The sequence below is a fragment of the Accipiter gentilis genome, chromosome 8 (assembly GCF_929443795.1).
Source record: "Accipiter gentilis chromosome 8, bAccGen1.1, whole genome shotgun sequence".
Classification (NCBI taxonomy): Eukaryota; Metazoa; Chordata; class Aves; order Accipitriformes; family Accipitridae; genus Astur; species Astur gentilis.
In genome coordinates, this window is record NC_064887.1 from 33,456,108 (window position 1) to 33,471,295 (window position 15,188).

The 15,188-nt window shown below is 54.7% G+C and overlaps 1 protein-coding gene across 7 annotated transcripts in view; it reads right to left on the bottom strand.

The window, feature by feature from the left end:
- Window positions 1–15,188, bottom strand: part of ASTN1 (astrotactin 1) — a 64,264-nt gene that overhangs the window by 17,090 nt on the left and 31,986 nt on the right. For 6 of the 7 annotated variants that reach the window (XM_049808518.1, XM_049808514.1, XM_049808519.1 and 3 more), the window contains exons 9-18: window positions 10,472–10,546; window positions 9,852–9,989; window positions 9,318–9,468; window positions 8,438–8,604; window positions 8,042–8,236; window positions 7,602–7,729; window positions 4,629–4,733; window positions 4,266–4,454; window positions 894–1,162; window positions 508–641 (exon numbers count right to left, since the gene is read on the bottom strand). In XM_049808518.1, coding sequence (XP_049664475.1) covers window positions 508–641; window positions 894–1,162; window positions 4,266–4,454; window positions 4,629–4,733; window positions 7,602–7,729; window positions 8,042–8,236; window positions 8,438–8,604; window positions 9,318–9,468; window positions 9,852–9,989; window positions 10,472–10,546 — 1,551 coding nt within the window. The remainder of the gene's footprint in view (window positions 1–507; window positions 642–893; window positions 1,163–4,265; window positions 4,455–4,628; window positions 4,734–7,601; window positions 7,730–8,041; window positions 8,237–8,437; window positions 8,605–9,317; window positions 9,469–9,851; window positions 9,990–10,471; window positions 10,547–15,188) is intronic. The other variant, XM_049808516.1, reaches the window with a different exon arrangement.

A 15,188-nucleotide genomic window follows, 5' to 3' on the forward strand; every position in this document is an offset into this window, starting at 1 on the left:
TGAGGACAACCTCTCCAGCCAGTCCCCATGGCTGGTGCAAAAGGCATCATGAGTGTGTTTGGTAGTACCACTCACTGCTGTGCAGACCACAGCCAAATGCACCAGAAGTGAGTTGGTTTCTACAATGCAGTATGTAGGGACTCTTTTTGCATTACTCTCTTACAGCAAAAGGGCTTCAAAGCCTTTAACCCATGGGAGAGCAACCTCAGGAGAGAAGTGACTCCCCCTCTCCTACCCCTCTGGGCATGCTGGTCCGAAGAGCTCCTTCCCTGGGGTTTCTCTACCAGGATGGATCAAAAACCAGCTCCCCAGTCCTCAGCTGAATTTAGAAAAGACACTGCATCTCTGCACCCTCTGCCTGATTTCCAGATCCCCCATCCACTTGCAAACCTGTCCCATAAAGCCACCCCAGCCCAACCACCTCCTGCCACCACACCATCGGTCATTGCTGCCTCCTCCCAGACCCATCACACCAAGAGGCCAGGCTGGGCACGCGTGGAGACCTACATGGGGTGAGGGAGAGGCGCGCAGGTGGGCAGCCCATCAGCCCCGAAGGCACTCGAGTCACAGCGGCACCAGTCCTCAATGACATCCCCGCTGCCCGAGCACCACAGCGAGCTCATGGTGGCCTCCTGCAAGAGCTGGGAGAGAGGAGAAGGGGGTGAGCATCAGGCAGGTGAGCTCCCATCCTGTCACCACTTGAGTCAGTGCTCATCCATCCCCCAGTTGGTTCAGTACAGTCCGGTCACCCTGGAGAGCAGGGCTGGCCCACGGGCAAGGGCTGCCACGGCTTGACATGATGCTACCAGTACAAGCTGCCTGCAAAGACCACCCTGCTGCTGTCCTGCCACCCCCCGTGCCCACCCCAACACCCCCAGCCAGTGGGTCCTCACCCGCTGGGTCTGGTTGTTGGTGACCAGCTCGTAGATGGGGGCTGCTTTGGTGACCTCCAACAGGATGGGCTCGGCTGGCACATCGGGACTGGAGGCGACGTGGCAGAGCGGGCAGGAGGAGGGGCAGCGCCCGCGGCTCTGGCACTCCATCCGCACACCGGCTGCCATGCGCTTGGTGCCTGACTCAGAGAGGCTGGCGATGTACTCGGGGAAGGTGAGCACCTTGGGGTCCCGCTCGCGCTCCTCCGACTCATCTGAGGGGGAGTTGCCTGGGTAAGGAGGAAAAGAGGGGCACCAGGGTGGGCTCCAAGCCATCACTAAGGGGATGCGAGGGGGCTAGAGCCCTGCCTGCCACCCAGGAGAAAGGCAGTGCCACCCAGAGACCCCCCTGTATCCTTAAGAGCTCCCCGTTTGCTCTGTAGGGATGAAACGTTCCCTGGTCTTCAGAGGAGGAATCAGGACTGAAAAGTCCACCCTGGTCTCTGCCATAGCAGGTCCTTTTGTCTCCCCATGCCTCAGTTGCCCCAGCCCCAGCCCTTTGCTTGGCACTGGGATGGACCACCCTTGCAGCGTGTCCCCACGAGAGGGAGCCTTCTTCATGTGGCTGGAGGCGCATGAAGGATCTGCCTGGGCACCTTCACCGCACACTGATGCCTTGCCAAAGCCCCCAGCCAAACCCTCTGCTGCAAAAGCCCTCCTGGTCCAACAGCTCATTTCTTCGCTCGACTCCCTCAGTTCCCAATGACCCCGATCAAAGCTGATGTGACAGAGCACGTTGGAAACCAGAGACCATGAGTGTCAGACCAGGGTGCACAGCAACGATGCTGACGCGGTGCCCCCCCCCCCCCCCCCCCCAAGGTCTGCAGCCTTGAACACTGAAGAGCTCAGAATGAGCAGGGAAGACTTGCCAGTGCCTCACAATGCCCAGAAAGTTCCTGAGATGGCTACAAAGCCACCAAGCTCCTCTCCAGTCCCTCCACACCTCCTCAACTCAGTCCCTGTGCAGGAAAAGGGAGATGGGGAGCAGTTCCCTTTCGGGAGCTGGCTCAAGCCTGGTTCCTCCTGTCTCTTCGCACTGTCATGGGGCATGATGGAGGTGGACAAAGTTACAGCCAGGCAAGGAAATAGGGTCTCTCCCTAATGGCTTAGCTTGCAAAGCACCATCACAAAGCAAAAGAAAATGGTGAGATGGAGGCAGATACATTCGTTGGGACCGCAGACCCCCAGCCAGACTGTGACAAGACTGAAGGCTCATTTACCCTCTGCCCTGTGCACATGGGGGAATATCTGCAGGTCCTACCCTGCCAACCCTCAGGCCACCCTGCAACCCAACAGGCTCGGAAAAAAGATCTGCAGCAGGAAAGCATCACCACAGTCTACCCTTTTCCCAGCTCCGCACAAAGATGCCTGACGCTGGGTGCCACCGTTTCACCACTGCATGGGGCAGTGAGCCAGACCCTGCATTTGGTGGGCTTTTCTCCAGCACTCCCATAGCAGGAAATATTTTGACACAAGGGGAAAAGTAGGATCTGCCCATCACTGCTGTGCTCTGGCTAGCATCACCCTGCCACTGCGAGCCGTGCCATGCAGGGGAATGGTGATTTTCACCCAAAACCCCTGCCAAAGGATATCTCTGGCTCTACAGTGAAGAAAGAGGGGCCCAGAGGGACCACTGATGATGGTCGGTGGGGTCAGAGGAAGCCGAAGGATGCCCAGGTAAAGCCTTGCCCCTGCGGCAGGCTCAGGACATTGCCAGTGGTGGCTTGTTACGGGCTGGCTGCTGCAGGGAGCCGCCGGAGAGCATGTCCATGGCTCAGTAGGAAGATCTTCCTATTGCAAGGGTTTGCTGAGAAATGGGCCAGCGCTAGCCTACCCTCAAGACTCCTGCAAAGAAAACAAGGCTGTTAAACAAAACCCACGGTACAAGAGCATTGCTCTGCTCCCCCAGCAAGCTGGAAATGGATCGCTTTGGGCTGGCTGTGAATTGCAGCTTAGCAGGCGCCAAGGGAAAGCAGAGGAGCCAGAGAATGATTTGTCTCTTGCAATTTCTCAATCAATATCCAGCTCCTGACGTTTGCAAACAAAAAGCAAAGGAGGGAAAGTGGCAGGTGCCAGAGTGAAACCGAAATGTGATATTGTGGGTGGAAAGAGACTGCCAGACCTGAAAAGCCTCCAAGCAGGAAAATCAAAGAGGAGGAAATTGCAGGAGAAAAAAAAGTACTTGCAATCAAAAGATGCTACATCTGGAGACAGCCCACAGCAAAACAGCAATGGGTCTGTACTCTCGCAGGTGGGCTTGGGAAGAAGTCCAGGCTCCAGGAGGTCTGAGCCTGCAGGATCCAGACTCAGGCTCAGAAAGAATCCTTTCCTACACAAGAGCCCTGGAGAGAAAACAAATGTCTTCGCGGCCAGGGCACAGCAAGAGCAGCACCGTAGCATGGTGCCAATACTGAGAATTATGAAGCTTCATTCTGGAAACAATGCGGCGGTCAGGGTGCCTGTGAGCTCCAAGCTCACGCTGCCTGCACCCAGGAGCTTCTGGGTGGGGGACAGCAGACCAAGGTCACCTAAAAAGCAGCAGCTCTGCTCAGCATCCTCCATGTCCAGGCTTGGGAGCTGGCTCTTGCTTGCTGCCCAAGGCTAGGTGGTACAAGCCAACGTCCCCAGCACAGGCAGCAAAATGCCTGCAGGCAGCTTTGCAAAGGCCAGCACAAGAGATGCCATGGTCCCGGTGACAGCCGGCAGCAGGCAGGCATTAGGCTGCCTCTGCTTTTGGAAAGCTCGCATCCAAACCAGCCATCGCCCACCTGCAAAACCCCTTCCACCGGGGATCTGTCACACCTTGCTGCAGTGAGGGCACCAGAGGGGATGCAGCAGTGCCAGATGCCCACTGCACCATGGCAAACCTCACATCTCAGTTCATGACTGGTTTCCAGACATTAAAAGCACAGCACTGACAGCCCGGGAGAAGAAAACACACTAGAGGGAGAAAAGTCTGGCTGCAGGATGCAAGTGGAAGACAGCAGATATGGCGGAGACAAAAGGAAGGAAGGAACAGGATTAAAGACAAATAACAGTTAAGTCCAGAATCAGGCTGGACGGCTTGGTGGGATTACTGCATTCGTCTTTCATCTCCCTGGGGATGTGGGTATTTATCTTCCTTTCTGGCCTGGACTAACGCCTGCTGCAGTCCACAGGAGTCCTTTGGCCGGCTTCAAAGGGTACAAGAGCAATGTGCAAATAAAAGGATGAGATGGGATGCAGCCCTGCTGCAGGCTTGGCACTTCCCCTGCTATGCTGAAAGCAAACCCAGGTTCCCACTGCCATGGGGTGGCTGTGAGGACACTTCCTGAGGACAAGAGGGGCTCCTACCTTTGCTGATGTCCTCATACTCCAGCCAGAGCTGCCGCTGGACCTGCCTGTTGGGATACCAGATGGAGCAGGACTCCTCGAAACCATACACTGCCTCCTGGATGTAGTGGTTGCCAAACTGGTCCAGCAACGCCACGAAATCTCCACGGGAGGTGGCCCCATCCAAAGAGTGGAGTGCATTGCTGAAGGCTGGGGAGGAAATGGGAGGAGATGCTCATATCCCAAGAGGATCCCAAGCCCTTGCCACCTCCTTACACACTTGTGATGGGCAACCAACCTCTGAGCTCATCACTTGTCAGAAGAAGGCTGTGTGTCCTCTCGCCACCCCTTTTTCCCTTCTTCCCCCCGGCCCTGCATGCTTACATTGGGAGATGGTCAGCTGGTTGAGCCGGACGTGGTACATGACAGACTGCACCTTCCAGTGCTGCAAGAGGGGGTACCCGGACACCTCACTGAAGTTCACCATCCCTGCCAGAGAAAGGACATGGGGGCTTAGTGCCACTGCCCAGGGATGTCTCCCCATGGGAATGGCTGCAGCCCCTCATGCCGTGGCCGGGGCAATGCAGCCAGTGGGGTGGGAAGAAGCCAGGGGAAAGGACTGTGCACACACCACATCCCCCCAGGAAGGCGGCGAGGCATTCAGAGCTGAGGGTCAGCTGCTCCCCAGCAATTAAAATCATGGCTTTGAAGGAAAACACGTGGGCTCGTTTCATCCTGCCGTCCGGGACTCTGCGTTGGAAGATAACAAGCCTCCTCCTGCATCCCCTCCTGCTTCCTTCCTGGCGCCCGCTCCCAAGACATGCCCAGGTGTGCTAATTATTTCACTAATGAGAGTTGCGCTTTTTAATGAGCTGTTTGCAGGCCTGGGAACGGTCACCGTCACGCCACATGTGCCCAACTGCAGCCAACCAAGAGGCCCTGGGTCGCCTTCAACCGGGACTGAGCCAAGCAGAACACAGGTGTACGGGGGAAATGGCACGCCTGTCGGTGTGGGAAATTATGGCAATGCTGGGGCTGAGCAGGACCTGGGGTTTCTCCTTCTCCAGGCAAAGACATGCCATTCTTCAGCCATTTAACTGTGTGCTATAGGAGTCAGAAATTCATGGAGACCAGGGCTGGGTGGCTACTTCATCCTGCCCAAGGCACAAGCCAAGGCACATAGCAGCTTAGCTTCCATGAGCAGAGAGACAGAGATGCCACCGAACCTTGGACAAAGCCCCAGAAAGGCAACTGAAGGGTGCTCATGGCTCTGATTTTGGTGACCGGAGCATCCCTCAGTGTACCACAGCAGGATGCTGGCACACAGCCACGTTGTCCCTTGCAGCTCCGCTGCCATACAGCCAACACGGCACACCTCCACTCAGCAGCAAAGCGGCAGACTCTGCTGCTAAACAGCCACACAGCAGGAGTTCAGGAGGATAACAACAGGCATTCCCCCCTCCATAACTAGAAACGAAGGCGGAGGATATGGAGGATAAGATCCTATGCCTTCCAGTGCCTCTCCCTTTGGTGCTGGCTGCTACCAACAGCTTCAAAGCCTTGGTCTTCCCTGCAAAGTGTTTATGCTAAAACAGCCCTTCCTTACACAGCAGCTCTGCCTCTCGTGTATTCGCAGCAATATACAGACCTGCTTACTGACAAGCAGACAAGATTTTACTTCTTTTCTTTTTTTTTCTTTTTTTTTTTTTTTTTGGCCTTAATCAGCCACAAAGAGCCAGCAGAGCAGTGGGAAATGAATAGGACAATTTACTGGCTTCTGCCTCCTCGGCATAACTGTCAGTGGAGTCCCAGCCCCACCAAGCCCGCCATGATGCTGAGGCCATGGCAGCACCATCTTCATTACATCTGTGTAACCACATCAATGCAGCGGGGCGGACAGCAGAGCCTCATTGGGAGGCAAGTATCCTACAGCACCTCCAGGCAGGGCTGAGCATCCCCACGGGTGACCCACTGAGTGGGTCCCCAAGGGGAGTTCAGCCCTGCCGGGACCAGCCAGCACCCTTCTCCCTGCCTGCATCTACCTGCACACACACCTACATTGCCAAGCACCCCACTGGGGCAACCAGCACCCATCGGACCCTGGGTGCAGTACACAGGTGGTCCCCAAAACCCTTCTGGGAGCTCTGCCAAATGGGGTGAATGCACAAGGTCCTGTATGAGACCACCTGCAGACACCTTTCAAAACACCTTACTATCTACATCCCTCATCTAGTAGCTGCCCGGTATCCTCGGCCATTTCAGCCAAAAGCAATAAGCACCTAGGAAACAAAGGCTATTTAGGGTGCTAGCAACTTGGTGAAAGAAAGGTAAATCCTTGAAGGTTGTCTAGGAATCCATGATAACCCTATCACTCATGGGCCATGATGCTCTGGCAGGACGAACAGAAACATTTTGGTTTGGCGTGACAGGTTTTGAATGTTTCGTTACGCCCTGTCATGGTTTAACCCCAGCCAGCAACTAAGCACCACGCAGCCGCTCACTCACTCCCCCCCCACCCAGTGGGATGGGGGAGAAAATTGGGGAAAAGAAGTAAAACTCGTGGGTTGAGATAAGAACGGTTTAATAGAACAGAAAAGAAGAAACTAATAATGATAATGATAACACTAATAAAATGACAACAGCAATAATAAAAGGATTGGAATGTACAAATGATGCGCAGGGCAATTGTTCACCACCCGCCAACTGACACCCAGCTAGTCCCCCAGCGGCGATCCCCTGCCCCCACTTCCCGGTTCCTATACTAGATGGGACGTCCCATGGTATGGAATACACCGTTGGCCAGTTTGGGTCAGCTGCCCTGGCTCTGTCCTGTGCCAACTTCTTGTGCCCCTCCAGCTGGGCATAAGAAGCTGAAAAATTCTTGACTTTAGACTAAACACTACTTAGCAACAACTGAAAACATCAGCGTTATCAACATTCTTCGCATACTGAACTCAAAACATAGCACTGTACCAGCTTCTAGGAAGACAATTAACTCTATCCCAGCTGAAACCAGGACACACCTGCAAAGGGTTTGATTTGGAAAATCAAATTAAAGGTGTTTGCAAACCTTTTTTGCCTTGAATTAAAAAAAAAAAATCCTTTTTGTAAATATCCCAAATATCCAATTGTCACTTGAGTTTTTATGCCACACAATTAATTTACAGGCTCTCCCTCTCCTTCATTTTTAATGCTTTTCTCTTACTGCTGCTGCCGCTGCAGGTGAGCACAGGATGCTAAAGCCAGACGAGACATCACCCTCAGTAGATATAACCCCTGGGAGGGATAGGTGCCAAAGCTGGGCATGCTGGCAGCTGCCCCATTGGGAAAGGCGCGGGTCCAGCTGGACTCACTCACCAGTGAGGAACTCGGGGTCTGGCATGGGGTCGGAGAGCTCCTCTTGGCACTGGTTCTCCAGGGGCACTGTGGCCACCACCAGCCCATCCGGCAGCTGCTGCTCCAGGCCACGGGCAAAGTTGTTCTGCCTGGAATTTAATTGCAGAGAGGAGGGCAGGGCTGGAACACAAGCGAACTGCCTGGGATCACCCCCACCAGCTGCTGACTCATCCCAAAAAGCCACCCAGCACCAAGTCTTTCCTTTGGCCATGGGTTACGAAGATGTCTACTCTCAGTGGAAAGCTTCAGATGTGCCTTCCCCACCAGCCCCTCCATCTCCTGCAAAGTGTGGCCAGACACGGATGGACCAGGCAGTCTGCTAAGGTCCAGCCCAAGACCTTCTTGGAGAGGACAGCAAGGTCAGACCCTGCTGGGATCACCTCCTCACATCCCCGACTCACCTGAATGTCCCTTTGAGCACCTGCCCCGCAGCCACCTCCTTGGAGTGGTTGTTGTAGCCATAGAAGATCTCCCCAAAGAGCGTCTGGTTCATGGGCAGCTCACGGGGCTCACCACAGTCCCCCGCCTCAGGGCATGACTCCGAGATGAGTTGGCACGACCGTCCGTCCGTGCCCAGCTTGTAGTCCTCGATGCACCTAAGAAGCCAGCCCAGGGTCCACCATCAGCTGCAGCCCCCACTGGTGGGGACTGGGGCCACCAGGCCACCCCAGCAGGGACACCAGTAATAGGGGAGACCTTCTCAAGCCACGCAACCCTATGAGGTCAGAGTAGCAGCAGCAAGATACAGCAGCACCTTGGGGCTGTTCCCGTGGCCAGGGCAGTGATGAAGCACTCACCCGCAGAACATAAGGATGTTGTAGAACAGGGGCTCTTCAGGCAGGGGGACCATCTGTTGCAGACACAGTTGCTCACAGCCTCCATTGAAGCCATCTGAGCAGTCCACACCAACGTGACGGTCGTAGCAGCCTGTGCCATCTTTCATGGGGCTCAGTCCTGTCGGGCACTGGTGGGGGGGAAGTGAGAGGTGAAGTCCCCAGGGAAGAAATCTGGCCCCGGGGGTAAGATGGAGGGGAGGGCTCTGGCGCTGTTCTCCATTGGAAATTGCATCTTGAGTGATGATCGAGGGCTGCGGGAGAGACAGTGGCAACACCACCCACAGCTGCAGATATTCCTCCTGCCTCCTCTGCCCCTGGGGAGCGCAGCCTCTGGAGTAGGAGCCCCCCAAGTCACCCTCCACAAAGGTAATGTGCTGGCGTCAACCCCGCTCACTGGCACCCAGCTCCGGTGACTGCCAAAGCAGCGCTGCCCTTTCCAAACCCACCGCCTGCCGCACGCTCACAGCCTCCTCACCCCGATATCTAGCTCTGGTGGCATCACAGCAGGACACCCCAACCCCACAAACCCTTCCATTTCAGGGCACATGCTTCCCCTGCACAGCAAAGCAGCTGCAGCAGTGACAGGGGACACAAATGAGTGATGTGGGATCTCCCAGAGAGCCAGCAAGCAGCTGGGCTCTCGCTCCCTCATGTGTGCATGCAGCAAGGGCAGGGACGGAGGGGGTGCCGGCCCAAACCCATCTCTTCCCGCTGCAAAACCAACCCCAAAATATCCATCCGGAGGTGATGGGAAGGGAGGAAGGGTGCGGCCCTTCCTCCTCCGCCCTCCGCCTCCTTGCTCACACCAAAGGAGATTTGCAGGTCCCTGGGGGCCACGCACCACACAGCCCGTCGAGTCCAGCTTGCGGTCCGAGATGCAGCGGAAGTTCTTGCTGCAGCCCCCGTTGTCTCGGGAGCAGTCACGGACGGGGCCAAAGGAGTCAAGGAGGACCTCCAGGCTGTCGAAGGAGGAGGAGGTCATCAGCTCTTCCCTGCGAGGAGGAGGAGGAGGAGGAGAAAGTGTTTCGCTGCTCCAATGAGACATTGTGAATGCAGACACAACCACGGCTGCTGTATGGGTTTTTCTGGAGCTCAGGTTTCCCTTGGGCTGACAGTGAACTGAACAGCAACCAAGATTTCAGGGGATGAGGAGCTACTGAGATGATGACAGCTACCTCTGAAGGTTCAGCTTTGCTGCCACTAAACAGGGGCAGGTTAATGGACGTACTAATCTCTACCTGCAAAATGCGGGGCGGGGGTCCCAGCTCACATCAACCCCCATGTGCTTTGGGTTGGTCTTCTCACTCCAGGGACGCACCACCAGTTTATTTGCTGAAACGTCTCCTAAATGCCCTCGCCCCACCATCGCACCTACCTGACCTCCACTGCATCTTCCATCACCGTCATGTCGGTTTTGCACTTGGCTGAGGGGTTGATGGCCAGCTCAGCTGGTGGGATAACGAAGCTCTTGCTCAGTGGCAGCCACATGCCTTCCCCCAGGGTGTAGGTGAACCTGCCAGGGAGAGCAGCAAAGGCCGGCATGGAGTAAAACACTGAGCCTGGAGGGCTACCTCTACCCAAAACCAAGCCCTTGAACTTCCCCCTGCCCTGCAGGGGTGTCAGCCCAAGCAAAGGCAGATGAGTAGGGTAAAGTGGGGTGGCTCCCCCAAATGCACCCCAAAGACCCCCCAAAAGCACATGTAATTTAGATAATTAGAAGAAAAAAAAAAAGGCAGGCACTTCCCTTTACAGTAGAAACCCCAGAGCCTAAACCTCTCTCTCATCACGAATGGAGAGGAGGAACTGGCCACTGGGCATCCAGTATCCCACATGGCAGCTGTAGTAGGACCTTTCCAGCCATGCTCACATGTCCCCAGGAGGTGGCACAGGACAGCCGTGCTCAGTCCTGCCAGCTGCTGTACCAGCCTGCCCATATGCCCTGAGTGATATTTTTGAGCCCCAAAATGTGCTGACCAGGTTGCCTTTACTGCTTACCGAAAAATCTTGTCGGACGGCTGCTCACCCAGCACCAAGTCAAAGCCACGCTGGAAGATGGTGTACGGCCAAGGTCTAGAAAAGAAACCCAGGAGCATCACACTGGCATCATGCTCCTGCTGTCACTCACAGCCCAAAACACTTCCCCTGGCTCACGTGCAGAGGGGTCCTGGGATGAGACGCTTCAAACCAAGACAGGACAAGGTGATAAAATAGCCCCACATCCAAGATCTTGATTTTGGGGTTCCTACGACATCACATCCTCACCCCAGCCCCAACCTGCCAATGGGTCAGTGGTATATTGCATCCTTTATTTTGGCGTACAGTACACTCCAGTCCCCTCTGCATCCATAAGCCTCATGCTTTTGCATGCTCGGGTACTGCCCACCCTGCTCCCGTTTTAGGGATTTGTGTCACAGCCATCAAATTGCAAAAAGAAAACCAAAAGGCAGCTGAACCCTCTCTCTGCAAGGCTTTTGCAAGGGAGCATATCCGGTTGGGAGCCACAGGTTCACCACCTGCCTTATTCCCCTTGGGTCTCATTGTTTCAGGAGGGGAGCTGAGGAAGCCACAGCCCCTGTGGGACTTTGCAAAGGGGTCTGGAAGACAAGCTGGAAGCTTGGAGTCAAGCAGGAGGCTGAAGAGCTGATGGCCCCATCATCTCCATCCCTGCTGCCCTACATAGCACAGGGTGATGTGCAACCATGATTCGGTGGCCAGTGCCCTTCGGTGGGACACCCGTGGCCACCACACCTTGCAGCATGCATCCCCAGCAGCACAGCCCTCCTGGCAGAGCATCACTTGCAGAGTGAGGCTAACAAGGCAGAGCAAGGGGAGGCACAGAGACCTGACCACAGTGGGCTTTGAATCAGGCAACACAAACCCCGCTCCCAAACCCTAAATCTCCAAATCCCCTTTGCAAGAGCTCAGAGCTGGGGCGAGAAAGAGATTTTCCATCCCATCGCATCACTACTGTTAAAATTCAGGGTGAGAGTATCAGGTGCTGCCAACAAGCCTGGGGATTTTCTTCAGAGGCAATTACATCTCTCCTGCACAAGCACTTTAATTTCTAATCTGAAGTTATTTCAGCAAGGACAAAAAAAAAAATAAAAAAAATCCTGATTGCAGGATTACAGCGTGCTGTCTCATTTCCTCGCCGGGATACAATGCCATTTTCCCATCCAGTCGGCTGGGAGTGGGGGATTACATTCAGCCTGCAGATCGGATTGCCCTGAATGAGGTCAGCTTCGGCCGGAAAGCGATGTGCTCCTTGCGTCTCGCCAATGCCTTGAATGCTTCGCGCCTCTGCCTTCCAACGCTCCCGCAGATGGGTTTTATTCTTGCTTTTCAGGAGCGCACCGGGCAGGGAACAAAAGCAGAGACAAGGTATTGTTCCCCATCGACTCGGGTGGAAAAGCAGTTATGAAGAGCTGCTCTTGGCTTGCAGCATAGCTCAGTGCCAGGGCAGGCGCTGCAGAGGCATGGTGGCTGCCGGACCTTGGCCAGATGGCACATCTGGCAGCCCATGGATGCCAACACATCCAGGACATGCAGCCGGTGGGCTTGGACCTGCCCAGGGGATGGAAATCAGTGCCCAGGCTATGTTGCGTCCACCCAGGGTGTAATTTCCAACTGTGGCTAAAATTCATGTGATGATGGTTTTGAGCCAGGGGAAAGGTTTCCAAGCTCCAGGGAGGGACCGTGTGGCATCTCCCCAGCCTACCCCAATTTGCCTCTACTTGGGGCCAAAAAAGGACCATAAAAGGAATACTCAGCCTTTAGCTATGTGCTTACATGGCAGAGGACAACCAATGCTGCCAGGCACACCACTGAGTCTGTGGACATGGTACCTTCTGCAGGTAAGCCCTGAGATGGTCTCCATACAAGACCTTCAGCTCAACAATAGGTATTTATCCATCCTCATCTCCAAGGAAGCTCTCCAGGAGCTCAGCGTCAACATTTCCACGCACACATCCTTGCTGACTTTTGCCTTCTGCTGCAGAAGATGGAGTGAGATCTGCTCCCCCAGGCACACCTCACCTCCTCCATCGCTGCCTTTTGCCCCCGTGCCTCTGCTGCTGTTTCACCCCTCCTTCCTCTCCCGTGCACGCAAGTGTGTACCCATGTGGCTGTCTCCCTCCCCACTTTCTGTGATCACTGGAGGCACCTCACTGCTCTGTTTTTTGTTGCTCTTGGCAGGTATTTTTGTTGCTCTTCAGAGGTCTTCAGAGCTCACAAAGGAAAGCAGGACTGACCAGAAGCAGCTCTGTGCCTGATCAGGTTGGATTAAATGGGCCAGAAATGACAGCTCTCAGCTCCCTGCAAGCCTTGGCACTCAGGTAGGCATCTGAAACAACAAAACGGGGGATCACCAGGGCAGCTGAGAACCAGCAAACTCCCCACACTCAGTCAGCAAGTTACCACAGCCAAAGTGCTGCCAGTGCATCCCCAGGATGATCTTCAGGCCTCTTTGCTTTTTCCAGCTGGACCATCAGCTATGCCTTGCTCCAGATCTGGGCTTGAGTGGAAGCTCCCGAAATACTTGCTAAGTCCTCCGAACCTGGTGCTGCTGGTGAAGCTCTGACCCACCTCAACAGCACCCCAGCCACACCGCCCCAAGAGGACGAGGACAGACTAACTTCCAGCATCGAGAACCATGCTCCCATTGGTCCTCGCTGCCTGCAAAGCTCTTCTAGACAAGATGGGTGGGATGAGGAATCAAAGCCCGGTCCCTGCAGGTTGTGACTGCGATGAGCTAATGTGGAGCAGCTGGGTTGAGGGGAGCTGGCAGGGAAGTCGGGGGACCTGCAGGAGTGGGTCTTTGCAGAAGGCACTGAGAAGTCACTACACGTGAGCGTGGCTGAAATTCCACTTGAGGAGAAGGTGGTCAGCTGTTACACACTGAAATAGGTGACTTCACGTCTGGTTCCCTGACCCCCTGTGCTCCTGGGGGTTTCCACCCAGTGAGCAGCACGAGGGCGGCCATGCCAGACCCCTCATGGCATCAAAGCACCAGCTCCAAGTGCGTGCTGGGAGCAAGCGGCACGGATGAAGGCACTCACTGCATCCCTTCAGTGGCGGCTCAGGAGTTCAAGCCCAGGCTGAATGGCCGAGAAGCATCCCTGCAGCACCTGCACACCTCCTGCAGCCCCAGGACCCACTCCCCACCATGACCAAAGTGGGGACCCAAGAAGACCCACCACCACCTTGATGAGGGGTGAGCAGAGAGCAGACATGACACGAGCCCCGAGCTGCCAAATTCTCCTGGCGGCAATGCCCATCCCAGCTCCTCCCCAACTTTGTTTTGCTTTGCAACGGCTTTGCTCAGGCTTCAGCTGCTGATGCCTTTCCTGTTCCCACCTCCCCACCCCCTGCCATCCCTTCCAAGCAGCTCTTTATTAAAAATGCTAATGCCAGCACTTTCTCCCTGGGCTGCCCGTAAATCTGCAAGGAGAATGGGGCGGGAGGAGGAGGCGGATGGGTGGTTTGGTGAAAGGATCTGAAAGAAAGAGAAGCTTTTTATCTGGCCGTCCTTCAAGCTCGCAAAGCTGAGGCACACAGCAGGGGATGGAGAAAGGCGGGGGGGGGGGGGGGGGGGGGGGAAGATAGAAAAAGAGGGTGGGAAAAAAAGAGAAAAAAAAGACTTTAAGCAAGAAATGTGCTGTCCCTGTCACTTTAGCGTGTCCCCAGCTCCTCTGTGGGGTTGGGAGCGGATTGTGTGTGGGGATGGGACAGGAGGAGCAGGTACACGGCCAGGGAGGGGCATAACTGCAAGCAGAAAAGAAGTGGCAGCACGGGGAGGGAAGGCAGGTGAGCAGGGCACGGGCTGTTGCACTAATTTGGGTCCTGTGTTGGAAGAAATGGCTGCAAGGCTGTGGGGTAGAGAAAGGGATAACTTGCCCTGCATGGGACAGGGGCTGGGGTGGCCCCTGCTTGCCAACTGCTAGAAGAGGGTGAGAGCACTCAGTCAGACGCGTTCACCAAATTGCCTTAAACCGGCTTAAAACCTTCCCATGCCAGGGTAAAGCCCATTACAAGTTGAAAGGGCATGTTGTTAAAGACCCCTTAAATGCTGACTGTCTTAAATCTCATCGGGGTGTCTGAAAAGGGGACCCAGGCAAGAAGAGTACATGGGGATGGGATAGGAAAGCCACGGGCCATTGCATGATGGATCTAAGGGCTGAGATGAAGAACTACAAATGCGGGCAGGTAACAGTTTATTAACTAAAGGCAGAATGAGCTGGTTTGACTTTTGGTCGAGTTATACCACGAACTAACTGCAGGAATTTGGTTTGATGAGCAAAGACAAGGCAGTGTTGGTTGGATTGTTGGAAACTGCATCCTGCCAAGGAAACGTTAGAGTAAGAGCCGAAAAGCAGCTAATTAACAATGCATATCAAAGTAGGAAGACAGACTGTGAACACACAAACAGCACCAGACAGATTTGTGTAAAACAGCTGAAGAGCAGCACAAAAAAAGCAGCTGATCAAATGTATCTGCTACCCATGATCAAAAAGATCTTATTTTTTGAAAAACTGATGAAGATTTAGGGACCAGATGCATTGGGTAAAAGATGTACCGCAGTGGCATGGATCTCGGCATGGTACCCAAAATACACACAATACACAAAGCCTCGCTGCCATCACCAATAAAGTTCAAAGATGAGCTCGCCTTCATGAGCAAAATTAGATGCTGCTGAGTGAACAGACACTGAGTG